We start from the raw sequence: 13,216 nt of genomic DNA, 5'->3' as shown, positions 1-13,216 counted from the left end.
TTTCATATGTCTTTTTTAGGATTTGAATTAATGGGGAATCCATCAGGATATTTTTTAGATTTTGAAGATAAAGAACATGTAGCACAGTGGAGAAACTTAATTACTGTTCTGGCCAGGAGATACATAGGTAAGTTAAAGAAAGAAAAGACTTGTTATTTGTTCTGTTGTAATCCTTTCTATCGACTTCAAAAAGTTCTGTGTATTGTGATCAATTTCAAGACCCTGGATTTCAACACAAAACCAGAAAACAAACATGCCAGAACAGACCATGAAGACCATGGGATAATAGTCCCTCTTTTTACTGATCTGTGGCCAACATCAGAATGAATAGAGTGTTCTGGGTAGCACATTTGGCCTGCCTCAACTTTTAACTTTGTTATATTGTTGTGATTGTAATCTACCAGCTTTCACTGGAGCATGATAACCTGAGCACTTCTTGTATGCCAGCTTCAAATATTTCTAATAAAGCAGAAGGCTCAGCCTGAATTAAGGGTAGGTGAGTGCCCTAATCCCAAAGCTGTAAGTTGCCTCCTCTCACCTTCCATCTTTTTCAAATATTGCTGTATTTCATCAAAAATGAGAGGTCATTTTTAATCTCACAAATTACATTTCCCTCATTATTAAAAATGAGGGAAGTGATCTAGTGATAGTTTTGGGTGCTGAGCCTCACCTGCATCCTGAACTAATAGTATTGTCTGTATAAGTCACTTATTGATAGTATTGTCTGGATATGCAGCTCACTGATAAATGAGGCCTCTCTTACAGATAGGTATGGATTGGAGCATGTTGCTAAATGGAATTTTGAGACATGGAATGAACCAGACCACCACGACTTTGACAATGTGTCTATGACAGTAAAAGGTGAGCATGTTTTGGAGCACTGCTGAGTGTGGTAAAGTGAGACAGGTGTATGGGGTGAGCAGAGGGGTGACAGTGAGGTGCAAGTTGTACTGACAAAGAAGTAAGGTAGACAGCAGTGGTAAGGAATGTGGCAGGTACATCAAATCTGTTTTGCTAAGGTCATGTTACTGGCTACACTTTATTCGCAATTTGGGTATCAGGGGTTGTGGCACAGAAAAAAACAAAACAGGAGTTATACTAAGAAGATGCAGTTCATTAATTGCATATAAAATACAGTTAGTAGCAGTAAGGGGGAGAGGAGTGGAATAAGAGGAGAACTCACTGAAGCTGCCTGCTTTGGGAACATGCCCATACAAGACCTTTAGAAGAACCTTGTGAAGGCAGCTGAAGTTTTGATGTCTTCTTGTGTTGTCAGTGCATAGGAAAGGGTAGTTAGTCCTAGTTTGTGATGCCTTGCAAATAGGCGTATAATATCTCCTTGTAGTTTTAGATCCAGTTTCTGTTTTGAGTTATTATCTTTGATATATCCGTCTGCTTGGACTTCAGGGTTTCTCAATTATTATGATGCTTGTTCAGAAGGATTAAGAGCAGCCAGTCCTTTTCTAAAATTTGGAGGGCCTGGGGATTCTTTCCATCCGTTACCCAAGTCACCCATGTGTTGGAGTCTTCTGTGTCATTGCTACAATGGGACCAACTTCTTCACAGGGGAGACCGGTGTAAGGCTGGATTACATCTCTCTCCATAAGAAGGTTAGTCCAAGATTTCAGTTTAAAGCCATTTTTTTTCAATCAGTTCAATCAAAGTTATGTTTTATTCTGATTTACAAAGTTGATGATGATGATGATGCATGTCCAGAGGAACAGAAGCACAGCTACCTATTCTTGCAAAATTTTGAAGATGTTCAGTTACAAGACTTTAACTGAAAACAAATTTGTTTTTGCCTAATTCCCAAAGGGAAACAACTCTTCTACTTCTTTTTTCATTTTATAATCTAGGAGGAGCTCATGGAAGTAGCACGTGCAGTAGTAGATGAGGTAAAAATACTAATTTTGTTGGTTTACAGCAGCTTGGTGACCAAGGAATATGTTTTCAGAATGTGTTTTATGTTTATGACTTTAGATTATGTCTGTATGTTTACCACTTTTTTCTCATTACCACTAAGCAGATATGAAATATTGTTGCAGGGAGATGGGAATTCTCTCTACATCTTGCAACAAGAAATAGAAGCAGTTCAACAAATTCAGAAGCTGTTTCCAGGTTTTTCTTCTGTTGCCATATATAATGATGAAGCAGATCCAATGGTTGGATGGTCCATTCCACAGCTCTGGCGAGCCGATGTGACCTATGCAGCTATGGTTGTAAAGGTAATAGTTCATTGGTAGTTTTGGCACAGTAATGTCCCCTGATATGTTTTTGCAGTTGAAAAAGTAGACTTAGCAGTTAATTTTTAAGCAGCTACTCAGACTAAAGGATCCTAAAAAAGCGGATCTCCCTGATGGTACAGTGGGGGTTTCCCTGAATAGTCTGGTTTTAGTAGCTTGATTTATTTTATAAATTTAATATCATTTTAGTTTTCTTCATCTTTCCTTAAAAAAAAAAAAAAAGTCCAACCCAGAACCAAACTGAGAACTTGACAGAGAAGTGCTAGAGAAGTGAGTTGCAGAATGTATACAACAGTCCCCCAATTAGATCCCTTTGATAAGATTACTCCCGCACATGCCCTCTCCATGTAGTACTACTGCTCTGGTGTCAGTACTGCTGGCTGTCACCTCATATATGTGAGAATTATTTCCCAGCTCCTTCAGAATTTTATCTCATCAAGAGACATCAGGTATAATAAAGTGCATTGAGCTCTCAGCGTGGTCCATTCTTTGGTTTGGGATACTGGCTGCACACATGATCATATTAATTACTGCTAGTAATTACTGATGTTGACCAGAGAAGCAGAAGTGCTTGAGAAGAGAGTGCTCAACATTCCTGCCTCTGCAGTAATTGCAGCCTGGTCCCAGAGCAGCCTCAGCTGTTCCCCTGCGTAACAATAACTTCCACTGCAGGCCTGGTCCTTTTGAGCCCACTACCTTAAACAGCACATACAGTCCAAGTGCTCCTGTGCAAAGGAATAATTCCCAAACACAGGAGCATGTATGTCACCCAGAAAGAAGATGCATCTTATCAGCTGCTCCTGAGGAGACAAAGGCTCCCAGTTCTCAGTTCCCTGAGACTGCATATACAAGCCGTCTTCACTAAGGCAACAAGTCATTGACTGCACCACACAGAGTTTGCGAGACAAAATAGCAGTGCTTGTAATGATGTAGTGGTATGAAGGGCAAAAGAAAGACACATCCAGTGGAAAATTAACACTTGGTTGTATAGAAACTGAAGCACTGTTCCTTCCCAGACTCAATTGTGAGACTCTTCACTTGTCAGCCTTCTGAAGTTCTGCTTAATTCTGATATTCAGACACAATCTAATAAGCAGAGAACTTGGGAACCCTGGTGTTTTTTGGGAGAGCAGCATAGCAACGAGTGAAAGACCAGAAGAATTAATTCCAAGTTAGCACCAAGTGGGAAAAATTACTAATTGAGAAACAGAATTAAGGACCAGCTCACAGATACTGATGTAGTGGGTACAAAGTAACTCCAGATTTGGAGAACCATTTAGATTTAATTCAGATGGTAAATCCTGACAGAGGGACTTCTTTTGTAGTGCAGTAGACAAGGAGATGTGTTCATTATGAAGAGTTCTAGTATTAATTATTTCAGAGACTTACTATTGCAAAACTATGCAGGTACTTCAGATTTTAGAGTGATTAATATATTACCTAAAGTACAGTTGTTCAAGACTTAAGATAAACAGTTATTTTCTTCACTCTTTTCTGAAAGGCAGAGTAACAGTTCTTTACAGAATGCTGTAAAATTTAAAAAAAAAAAATACAGGGACTACTGCATGTTTGTTAGTTTTTCTCCAAGGTGAAGGTTCATTTTCTCTATGACTCTGCAGATAATCATCCAGCACCAAAACCTGCTCATTTCCAAAGCCAACAACACCATCAACTACTCATTGCTGAGCAATGACAATGCCTTCTTGAGCTACTACCCCCATTACTTCACCCAGCGGACTCTGACAGCGCGTTTTCAGATGAACAACACAAAGCCACCCCATGTCCAGATGGTGCGGAAGCCAGTGCTGACTGCCATGGGCTTGCTGGCACTGCTAGGTATAGTAAAGAGCACATCAATAACCCCTCTTCCCTGGAAGCTTCCAGCATAAGAAAGATAGTTCCAGATATCTCACTATTCATAAATGCTTGAGTTCCCCTACTTACTGTTTACTGGCTGTTTTAAGAAAATGAAACTTCATTTCCTCAGACAGATTGATAGCTGAGAAAATATTACTGAGTCTGTTATCTGTTTGATATAATTTACTGCTTTGTTTATACTCTATGTGTGCCAACCACTCATTTTTTGTTGACTGGTACTTCCCTCTTGTGATGCAAGGGGTACATCCCATCAGGCTGCAACTGTCTTTAAGAAATCCCTGTAGCTGGAAGACTCATGCAGCATGTTACAGAGAGAACTTCATTCACTGTCACCTGTTTGCATGTTCTAGCTGAACTGCTAAGCATAAGAACTGCTGTAGTATGTACATACTCTGCTGTTGTGAAATAAATCTGACTGAAGGCTGTAACTGGTAAAATAAGGCAGAACACAGCTCAACCTATGCTCAATCTGTTTGCATGCTTTGACCCTGCAGTTTCTGACACAGGACTGACTAACAGCGATGCTTACAATTGTCACATTTTTTAAAGGAGAAAAGCAGATTTTTGCTGAAGTGAAGATCAGTGGAGATGAAAGTGCTCAAAACAGCACAATTGGTGTGCTGGCATCTGTGCACACCCCAAATGAGACACAGCCCTCAGACAGCTGGCAAGCTACAGTACTGATGTATTCAAGTGAGGATAACAGGACTTCATCCAACATCAGCAGTGTCATAATGAATGCCACCCACTTCCCTAAACATAGAGGTAAACAAATATAATGTAGACCGCTCATGTTAAGTGATCTTTAAGGCAGAATATCAGCTGGAAAACTTCTACTGAATTGCTTTTTATTGCAAGAGTGAAATTAATTTTCTAGCTTCCTCTGTCATCTTTTGTGCACTCCTAGATTTTCCCTAGATTTTTTGAGATATAATGGTGTCCTTCTTTAAAAGGTTCATTCCTAATGCCTACACTTTGACCCTGCCTTTAATGGCAACTTCCAAGTACTACCTTTTTGGAAAACTGCTGATCTCAGTGTACTTGTCTGGATATTGTCAGGCAGCAATTTCCTTGATGAGATGACTCCAAGACAGCCAACATGAACACACAATTGCACAGCTGATGCAGTTACCCAACAATTGCATACAAAAAGAGGATTTTGGTACTGGTTGTGGAAGTAGTAGTTTGAAATGTTAACTTGGCAAATGTAAATTGTACAGCCTCATGAGAGTGCTAGCCATGGGACTTCCCAGTGGAAGTCAGGCTCCAAAGTGCCAAAATCACTTTTGAAAAGGTAGACTTACATACCTGCTAAATTTATTCTTGTTAATCTTTAAATCCAAGTAAAGAGTTTACTTCTTTTGTTTGTCTCATCTTCTACAGAAATGGTGTATGTGACATATTACATGGATAATAACCAAACCAATCCCTATCTGAAGTGGAAGAACCTAGGAAGCCCTGACTTTCCTTCTCCAGAACAGTTCCAGCAAATAAGGGATGCTGAGGTATGATTATGTGTTTGCTTGAAGTGTTGTACGGGTAAAGTGCTTGTGAAAAAGACAACAAATCAGGTCTGTAACAAAAACTTCCTTAGCCCACAGTCACTCACTTTTCATACACACACACAAAAATTCACTTGCGGTCCTGCAGAAAAATGTAGCTCATGCACAACTTATGCCTTTGTGTTTGCGTTATACAACCTCTTCACTCTGGACCTACCCATAAAATAAGGAGGCACAATTGCTCTTGGGGAAATTCTGTCTTCTCTCTGAATCTTCAGTGGGCTTTGAGACTCTTTCTGTTCCATCTCCCCAAGTAAGTCACATGGGCATTAGAGAATGGCCAAATTGCTGCATTAGAAAGTTGAAATGAACCCCCTTAATAATAGAAAACAAGCCTCACCTCCCTGAGGTGAAAACTGCCCAGTGCAAGTTCAGAAAACTGAGGGGCTCCCAGGGAGACTGGCGGTTTGCCCTCATCTTCACTGCTGAATGCACCATAGAGATAATTAAGGAGTCAGTCTTCTCTGAGAAGTCCTCTCCTCCCTATGGGTGAAAGCCAAGTAGAGATTACTTACTGTATGTGAGCAGCCTGTCACTTCAGCTCTCCCTCCCATAGTTTGCCCTATGCATTCAAATTTCCAAGTTAAAAACGGAGGTCATCTTCATCCCCTTCAGGGCCCACAGACAGTACTCACTTTCTGACTTCGGTATACAGTAATGTGTCTTCTCTTCCCAGTCACCACAACTGACTGTTGGTAAGGCGTTTTGGGATACTGTAAGAGACATCAGCTCTTCCTTAAAAAGGGCAGCAGCAAGATTTTAGATGCTCTTGGCTGCCTGGTACAGCCTCATCCCCAGAGACTAGCTGTGTAGCTGTTGTAGCTAGCAGTAGCTTGCTCTGCGTACTGGAGAGAGATGGGGCCATGGTTTGTAAAGACCTCTATCCTGAAAGGCATGCAAGGGAGGTTACAGAAGTGACAGATTGTGCCTAAGGGCATTTGTGATCAACCCAGCTTGTGAGATGGACAAACCCTCTGTTTCCTGAAGACCTGGAAACACGTGAGTATAAAGTCTCCCAGTGTAGAGAACTTTGATGCCTGTAAGCATTAGCGGTACCAGCTATTGGAAATTTAGAGTCTTAAAGTAAATACACAGGCACTTTACAACTGGTTTAACAGTTGGTCTTTAGGTGCTGTAATGAAAGATTTTTCACAACACTATTCTTTGGCTCCACAGAACCCACTGGTAACAGGTCCATTCCCATTTCCTGAAGCTGGCATCCTGACACTGAAGCAAGACTTTCCTGTTCCCTCAGTCTTTCTTGTCCACGTCTGTGCAAGACCCAGATCAGCTCCTGATCAAGTATGTCTTGTATTCTACCATTAGATACATCAAAACTGAAACTGCTTCCTGCCTTAAACCTTAGAAGAAGATCATTTGAGTTCATTTATTGTTAAAAGTGTAAGAATTAGTAAATAAACAATTCTCCTCTCTTCTGATGAGAATACTCTCAAAGATATAATTCAAGATAAAGTACTACATAGCAAATGATAGGAGCCATCACTAAGATGACTGGAAGTTCCCATGGTGGGAAATTCATAAAACAGTACTGCAAAGTGCAGTATCTCTTCAAAAATCACATGGTATGCTACAAGGATTGATAAGTTAATTGACAACTAAAGCTAAAATGGAATAATGGCTGCCATATTAGACATCTGTATCTGCTCATTCAGTCTCACTCATGTTCATCATGGTACCCAGAGCCTCTGAAGGTCCTCTGCAGGGCTGTTGAGTGGGAGACATAGGCTGCAAAAAGCTACTGAGCCAAGAATTTTGTTTTTACACCTGATCTCAATGGAAAAAAAATCAAAGCAAATAATCAGTAATGAAGGATGAACACAGAAATTTGACCTGGCTGATTGGTTTGTACAGATTTTTTACATGGGCTTGTGTTTTTGGACAGGTGACTGGTGTTCGTTTGATCCCTCTCACAAAGGGGCAGGTCATTGTGCTGTGGGATGATGACTGTGTTAAGTCAAAGTAAGTAGCTTTAAAATAAAATTGATACAAATGAGTTACCAACATACTACTTCCTAAGTTTCCACAGGCCCTACAGAGTTCAAAAATTAATGAAATGTTGCTTCTTGATAGATGATACACTGCACGTATCATGAATTTTGTATGAAAAAATGAACTGTAGGACCTGTGTGCACAAACTGTGAAGAGCAACCCTGCCTAATTTGCTGCCTGATCAAAGGGATCTGCCTGTTGGTCACCAGCGTTCAGGGGCATTTATGAGGGTATTCTATTCAGCATACCAGACAGGAAGATGCATGATAATAGTTATATTACCAGCAGATGCCTAAGTGGGATTTTACACATCTCTGTAAGGGATGTGAACTGGAAGAGAAAACCTCCAGTTGGTTTCTTCAGCAAGCTGGACTCAACTGGAAACCCTCTGCAGGTGAACTCTGAAAGGTGATCCAGTGTACAAACAGATTGCCTCACGAAGCAGTGACTTAGATCCTTTTCAAGCCGGTCTCCCTAGGTTCTTCATTGTTGATAACCCTGGTGTCTGAGTGAAAGATGCATGACATTTTGTGATGCTGCGTATACCCAAAGCAGCAAGTCAGTCCAGGTGTTTTTCTGAGGGCTGTTGGAGCCCTGATTCTTCCTCATAATGCCGGTTCATTCCATCCTACATTTGGTAGGCATGACTCAACTGAACATTTCTTATTTATGTCCTTCTTGTTGAAATAGCCCTGATTTTTCATAGTATTTGATAGTTCACACATTATCATCATTATCACACATTACAAACCTCTCTGGTTCTCTTTTCTAGGTGTATAAAGACATTTGAAGTGGAATTCTCATCAGATGGAAAAGTGTACCAGCGGATTAATGCCAAAGACACAATATTCACTCTCTGGGTCTACAGTCCAGGTATGGCAAGAGTACTCACATTAGGTAATCTGTCATGTGATATTGCCACTCATGAGTGTGTGAACCATTGTTTAGTAACTACTGAAGGTAGGTAACTTGCTAGTAACACACAGTCCCTCACAAATAAGTGTGCATCCCCTCCTTTAGGATCATATTCTTAGTGAGAGACTTATTCTCAAGGACAAGCAGAGATCAACAAGTAGTTATGAGGACATTAGTAGTATGCCGTGGGTAATTACTTGTCACAAAAGCCAGTCACTGAGCTGCAGGCCTGGCAAGGTCCTGGAGAAGTTAAGGAGCATTTTTGTAGCTGGTGTAAAAATACAAAAATGATAACAAAAAATACCACAAAAAACCATGACCAGGCCTTGCAATAAACTATTACTTAGATGAAACATCCAAGTGAAGGAAGATGCTGATGTTTTATTTTTTGTTTATCTGCAGGTGGAGGGTGGTGGTTGTTGGTTTTTTGTTGTTTGTTTTGTTTTTTTCTTTTTTTAATCAAATATTGGCTAGTCTGCAACATGACCATCCAACAAACATTGATAATAAGCACTGACGAGAGCTGAGTGAAACACAGATAAACCTTGCTTATAGTGATGCTATTAAAAAGTGGTTGAGAGATGTTTTTACCAGACTTAAAGACTCTTACCCTGCAAAAGTCTTTAACATCAGCAGTGGTGGCTTAATAAAAGTTCAGAGCCAGAATTGCAATGTTAGGATTGCACAGGCATGCAAAGACTGTAAATCATGGCTATGACAAATGTCTGAAATTATTATTCATTTTCATATTATAATATTATATACCAGTTTCAGTAATTTGTTTCAAAACCAACAGCAATAAAAAAGACTGCTTGAAAAAATACCATGTCTCAGCAGTCCTTATTGCTAGGAACTTCCTCCTTACCCATTATTTCTGGCATTCTTTTTTTTCCTAGAATAAAACCACTAAAACACATATAAAAATCAATTAATTTGATAAAATACTCCCAAATCTATACTGCTTGTGTGTTCAAAGATTCTGCTAGGGAAAGCTGTGTTCTTTGATCACAGGATAAGGATAAAAAGCAGCAGCAGAACCACAGAAGATCAGCTCACATACCTTTAAAGTAAGCAGTGCTGCTTCCTGAGTAGAGCAGAGGGTTTTCAGTCAGCCTGTGTACTTCTTGTTCTGCTTCTTTGTTGAACCTGTCCCCACATAACCTGTTCCAAAGGCAAAATTCAGGCAGAAAAGTAAGTCAGAAAAAAAAGGAAATTACAATTGTGTGTTGCAGATGTCACAGCCTTCTTCCAAACGAACTGGTGGGAAAGCAGTCCTCTAGCTGTACTTGCTAATCCTAGTAAGTAGAGAGGACATCCTTGGTGAAACAAGATAAAAAAGGCAGTACTTGGCCATGAGGAATTTGTTAAAATTTTTAATCAGACAGGCACAGACACACTTACGTAGGGTGCAGAACTGATTTCCCCAGCCTGTTCCACGAATCTGCATTTTACAGGAGTAGTGCCTGCTTCACACCCTCCCAGTACCACAGGTGTCAGAGTTTCACAGTGACCATTTCTAACCTTTTCATTTGCAGGAAGATCAGTCTCCGGCTTTTACAAAGTGCGTGCCATTGACTACTGGGGGAAGGCAGGCCTGTCCTCTCTTCCTGTGGGGTACATTGAAGCTTTCAAGTGATGCTGAAGAGTGGTGCCTGGCTTGGTATCAGAGTGGTGTATGTTCCTTGCAAATGACAACTCCCCAGAAAAATAAACTCCTCCCAGGCTGAGGAGGGCGTATGGAAATGACCTGATGAAGTTAGAAACGCAAGTTAGAAGCAACTGCCCCTGTTAACTCTTCACAGCACAAAAGACAGCATTATCAAACAAGCACAACTGCCAACGCAATTGGTAAGAGGCTGCTATAGGATGGGGATTCAGCCTGGTAACTAGGAATTATGGGAATGCATATTTATTATTCCCCTTTTTTCACTGAGCTAATGGCCAGGGCAAGTTAAGATTTACAGAGGTCGCAAACTGTAGCAGGAACAGAACCATGGCTTCACTGTGTGGGTGAGCATGGTAGCAAAGGCACATGGAGGACCTGTCTGAGAGTGAACTGGCTGCCTTAGCTGCCAGTCTGTCTTGACTTTATGGTTTGATGGAAAAGTGCATAGCAACAAGACACACTCAGAGCATGAAGTAAAGGATCCCTTAGTTCCTTTGGCTGGTTAGTTACAGTGGGTTATTTCAGAATGCTTGCCATGTCTTCAGGTGTATGAGGTTTTTCACTCTCTCACAGAGGGGTTTCCACCCAGCTCTCTCAGTATTTGTGACCATTACATGGATGCCAGAGCTGTTTCTCGTAGGCAGAGACAGGGGTATCAACTCATTCTCAGAGGGGAGAAGGCACAGAAAACCCTAGCCTCCAGACTTCCATGCCTTTTCTCTTTTGTGCTTTTGCTCAAGTCACCTGTTTGCACTTTGGCCATCAGCTACTGCCTCTTTGTGATAGAGGCCCTAACCCTGAAAGTCCCTCTTTCTCTCCATTGCTGTCACCTAGCCTGGTGTCCTTCAGCCCTTAGAGCTAACACCTCCCCTCACAGACTGTAAGTGGTCACTCAGCTCTGCATGGCCAGGAGAAAGCTGACACGCTAGTTAGAGCCTTTTGTGTTTTCATATGACAGGACAGCACACTCTTTAATGTAGCGGGGATATTACTTAGGACACTTAGGAAATTAACAAAGGACAGTTTGAGCTCCGGTGCTTTGCAAAGCATGTGCACAAGCGTGTGATAGCCCTAGATCACAGGCTACAGATCCCACTGGCTGTGCTTGCAGGTGCCAAACACTTTATGTAAACAGCAAAGTTCCCTGAAATTGCAGGGGTGCTGCTTTATTCTTCCCTTTTCACAACTGGCACAGTTTGAGTTGTGCCTTTAACAGGCTTGCAGAGAGAAGGATAATGCCAGTGAAAACAGCTGGAGTGTTTTCCATAAGAGGAGTGACTTTGTCACACAAACAAATCCCCTACTGCTCTCTTTGCTGACATCAGCCACCTCACCAACATAACAACAAAAACTGCATATTTGATGAAACATTCAGGTCTCAGAAAAAAAGAAGTGCCCAAGTTTGCACAGTAGGAGAGAGCTGAACTACCTCAAATACCCTCAACTCTTACAGCACAGAAAAGAAACATATGCAAAAAGTCAGTGCATGTGAAATATGGCCTTGTATCTCCTTACTTGCTGGTTACTTGTTCAAGTGCTTTTACTGAAAATTAGCCTTAAAAGATTTATTCTATCACAGAATTCAGATGAAATATTTCTTGCCTCATTTGAGGTTTAATAAGGGCACTTGTCACAATCTAGTCCTCCAATTCCTTGTCCAAACAGGTGGAACAGAAAAGGGCCATGGGTCCTACTGAATTGAAAACCCTCTCAATTTAAGGAAAGTTACTGAGACATTCTGCTTGGATGGAGGTAGTAAAAATACATTTTAAACTTGTGATAATTGCCCCTGAGTGAAGAACCAGTGTACACAGTTAACTAAAATCTAGCGGTTAACACATGTTGTTTTGCTAGTGTGAGGTGGAAAAACAAATAAAATTATTTAGAGAAATACTAAGTATAGGGTGTTGAGAGATTTTAGTATGTCAGGAGCAAGAGAAGATGTAGGAACTTGAGTAGACAGTTTAGTGTGTTAGAATGTCCTACTTGAGTAGCCCTTCTGCTTTAAAATGTTCCCACCCTGGCAATCAGAATATAGCAGTCTTTATCAAACCAAGGACTATGTACTAGTTACAGGTGTATTAAAAAAAAAAGAAAAAAAAAGAAAAAAAGAAAAAAGAAGAAACATAACTGTAGTGAATAGTATTGATTTTCTTATGCAGGGATGAAAATATATAGATGTGCAAACCATGAAAAATAGAAGATTTCTTCTGAAAATCTTCTTTGCTGCTATGATATAAACTCATTCCTTTAAGAAATGAGCATGTATTAACAATTACAGAGAGAAGAGGAGTTGGTATTTCCAGGTATGAGTTTATTTCTAACAAATTGTAAAAGTTTTTGAAATGGCGTTTTCTTTTTTATCATTTAATGTCTACAGAAAAACGCTATTTAGTACTTGAAACTTGAGATTTCTGTAACCATCTGTTGCTGACTCTGATAGTGTTTCCAAAATTGCATGTTAAACTAGTCTCCTCTGTTACATGTAGTGATCAGCCCCCGATTACAGTTTGAATTTTCAGAAGTGCCAAGTATCCATAGCACCAGGTGTGAATAGCAGGTGCTTAGTAGTTCTGTAGTATCATAACCAAAGCAAGGCTGCAGAGTGCTCATGTATGTCTTTTGCTGTTCATTAATCCAAATAAGTATATGTAACTGCAACTGCAACATGGTATTGTTTGCCTGCGCTTCAAAAAAAAGCTTGTGAGGCTACTATAACCATTTTGCAACTGAAAGAACCTTTCAACTGAGTATTTTACATTGTTTAATTGTGTATATGCTACATTTGTTACCATCTTTTGTGAGAGCAAATAAAACTGGTTATTAATCTTTCACATGAACCCTGTCAAAACAAGATCTGGTCATTGTGTTGTAGAAACTGCTTACAACTCAACTTAATCTTGCAAAGTAAAGACTATTCTCAAGGACTGTCATGTTTTAACT

The 13,216-nt window shown here is 40.3% G+C and overlaps 2 protein-coding genes across 4 annotated transcripts in view; one reads left to right on the top strand and one right to left on the bottom strand.

Moving 5' to 3' along the window:
* The window catches only part of SLC26A1 (solute carrier family 26 member 1), a 37,306-nt gene extending 27,039 nt beyond the window's left edge, over positions 1-10,267 (bottom strand). The window contains exons 1-2 of one of the 2 annotated variants that reach the window (XM_039724059.1): positions 10,129-10,267; positions 9,668-9,768 (exon numbers count right to left, since the gene is read on the bottom strand). In XM_039724059.1, coding sequence (XP_039579993.1) covers positions 9,668-9,768; positions 10,129-10,136 — 109 coding nt within the window. In that variant the 5' untranslated portion in view covers positions 10,137-10,267. Of the gene's footprint in view, positions 1-9,667; positions 9,775-10,128 lie in introns of those variants that run through there. The other variant, XM_039724060.1, reaches the window with a different exon arrangement.
* IDUA (alpha-L-iduronidase) overlaps positions 1-13,113 on the top strand; it is a 46,253-nt gene extending 33,140 nt beyond the window's left edge. Inside the window, exons 4-14 of one of the 2 annotated variants that reach the window (XM_039724063.1) lie at positions 20-127; positions 766-861; positions 1,438-1,610; positions 2,046-2,225; positions 3,862-4,078; positions 4,670-4,885; positions 5,504-5,625; positions 6,859-6,984; positions 7,586-7,662; positions 8,465-8,565; positions 10,143-13,113. In XM_039724063.1, coding sequence (XP_039579997.1) covers positions 20-127; positions 766-861; positions 1,438-1,610; positions 2,046-2,225; positions 3,862-4,078; positions 4,670-4,885; positions 5,504-5,625; positions 6,859-6,984; positions 7,586-7,662; positions 8,465-8,565; positions 10,143-10,243 — 1,517 coding nt within the window. In that variant the 3' untranslated portion in view covers positions 10,244-13,113. Of the gene's footprint in view, positions 1-19; positions 128-765; positions 862-1,407; positions 1,611-2,045; positions 2,226-3,861; positions 4,079-4,669; positions 4,886-5,503; positions 5,626-6,858; positions 6,985-7,585; positions 7,663-8,464; positions 8,566-10,142 lie in introns of both variants that reach the window. The other variant, XM_039724062.1, reaches the window with a different exon arrangement.
* Positions 13,114-13,216: the final 103 nt, after the last annotated feature.

The sequence above is a fragment of the Passer montanus genome, unplaced genomic scaffold (genome assembly GCF_014805655.1).
Source record: "Passer montanus isolate IOZ18808 unplaced genomic scaffold, ASM1480565v1 scaffold52, whole genome shotgun sequence".
Classification (NCBI taxonomy): domain Eukaryota; kingdom Metazoa; phylum Chordata; class Aves; order Passeriformes; family Passeridae; genus Passer; species Passer montanus.
Note: the sequence above shows the minus strand (reverse complement) of the source record. Positions and strands in the feature narration are given on the sequence as shown.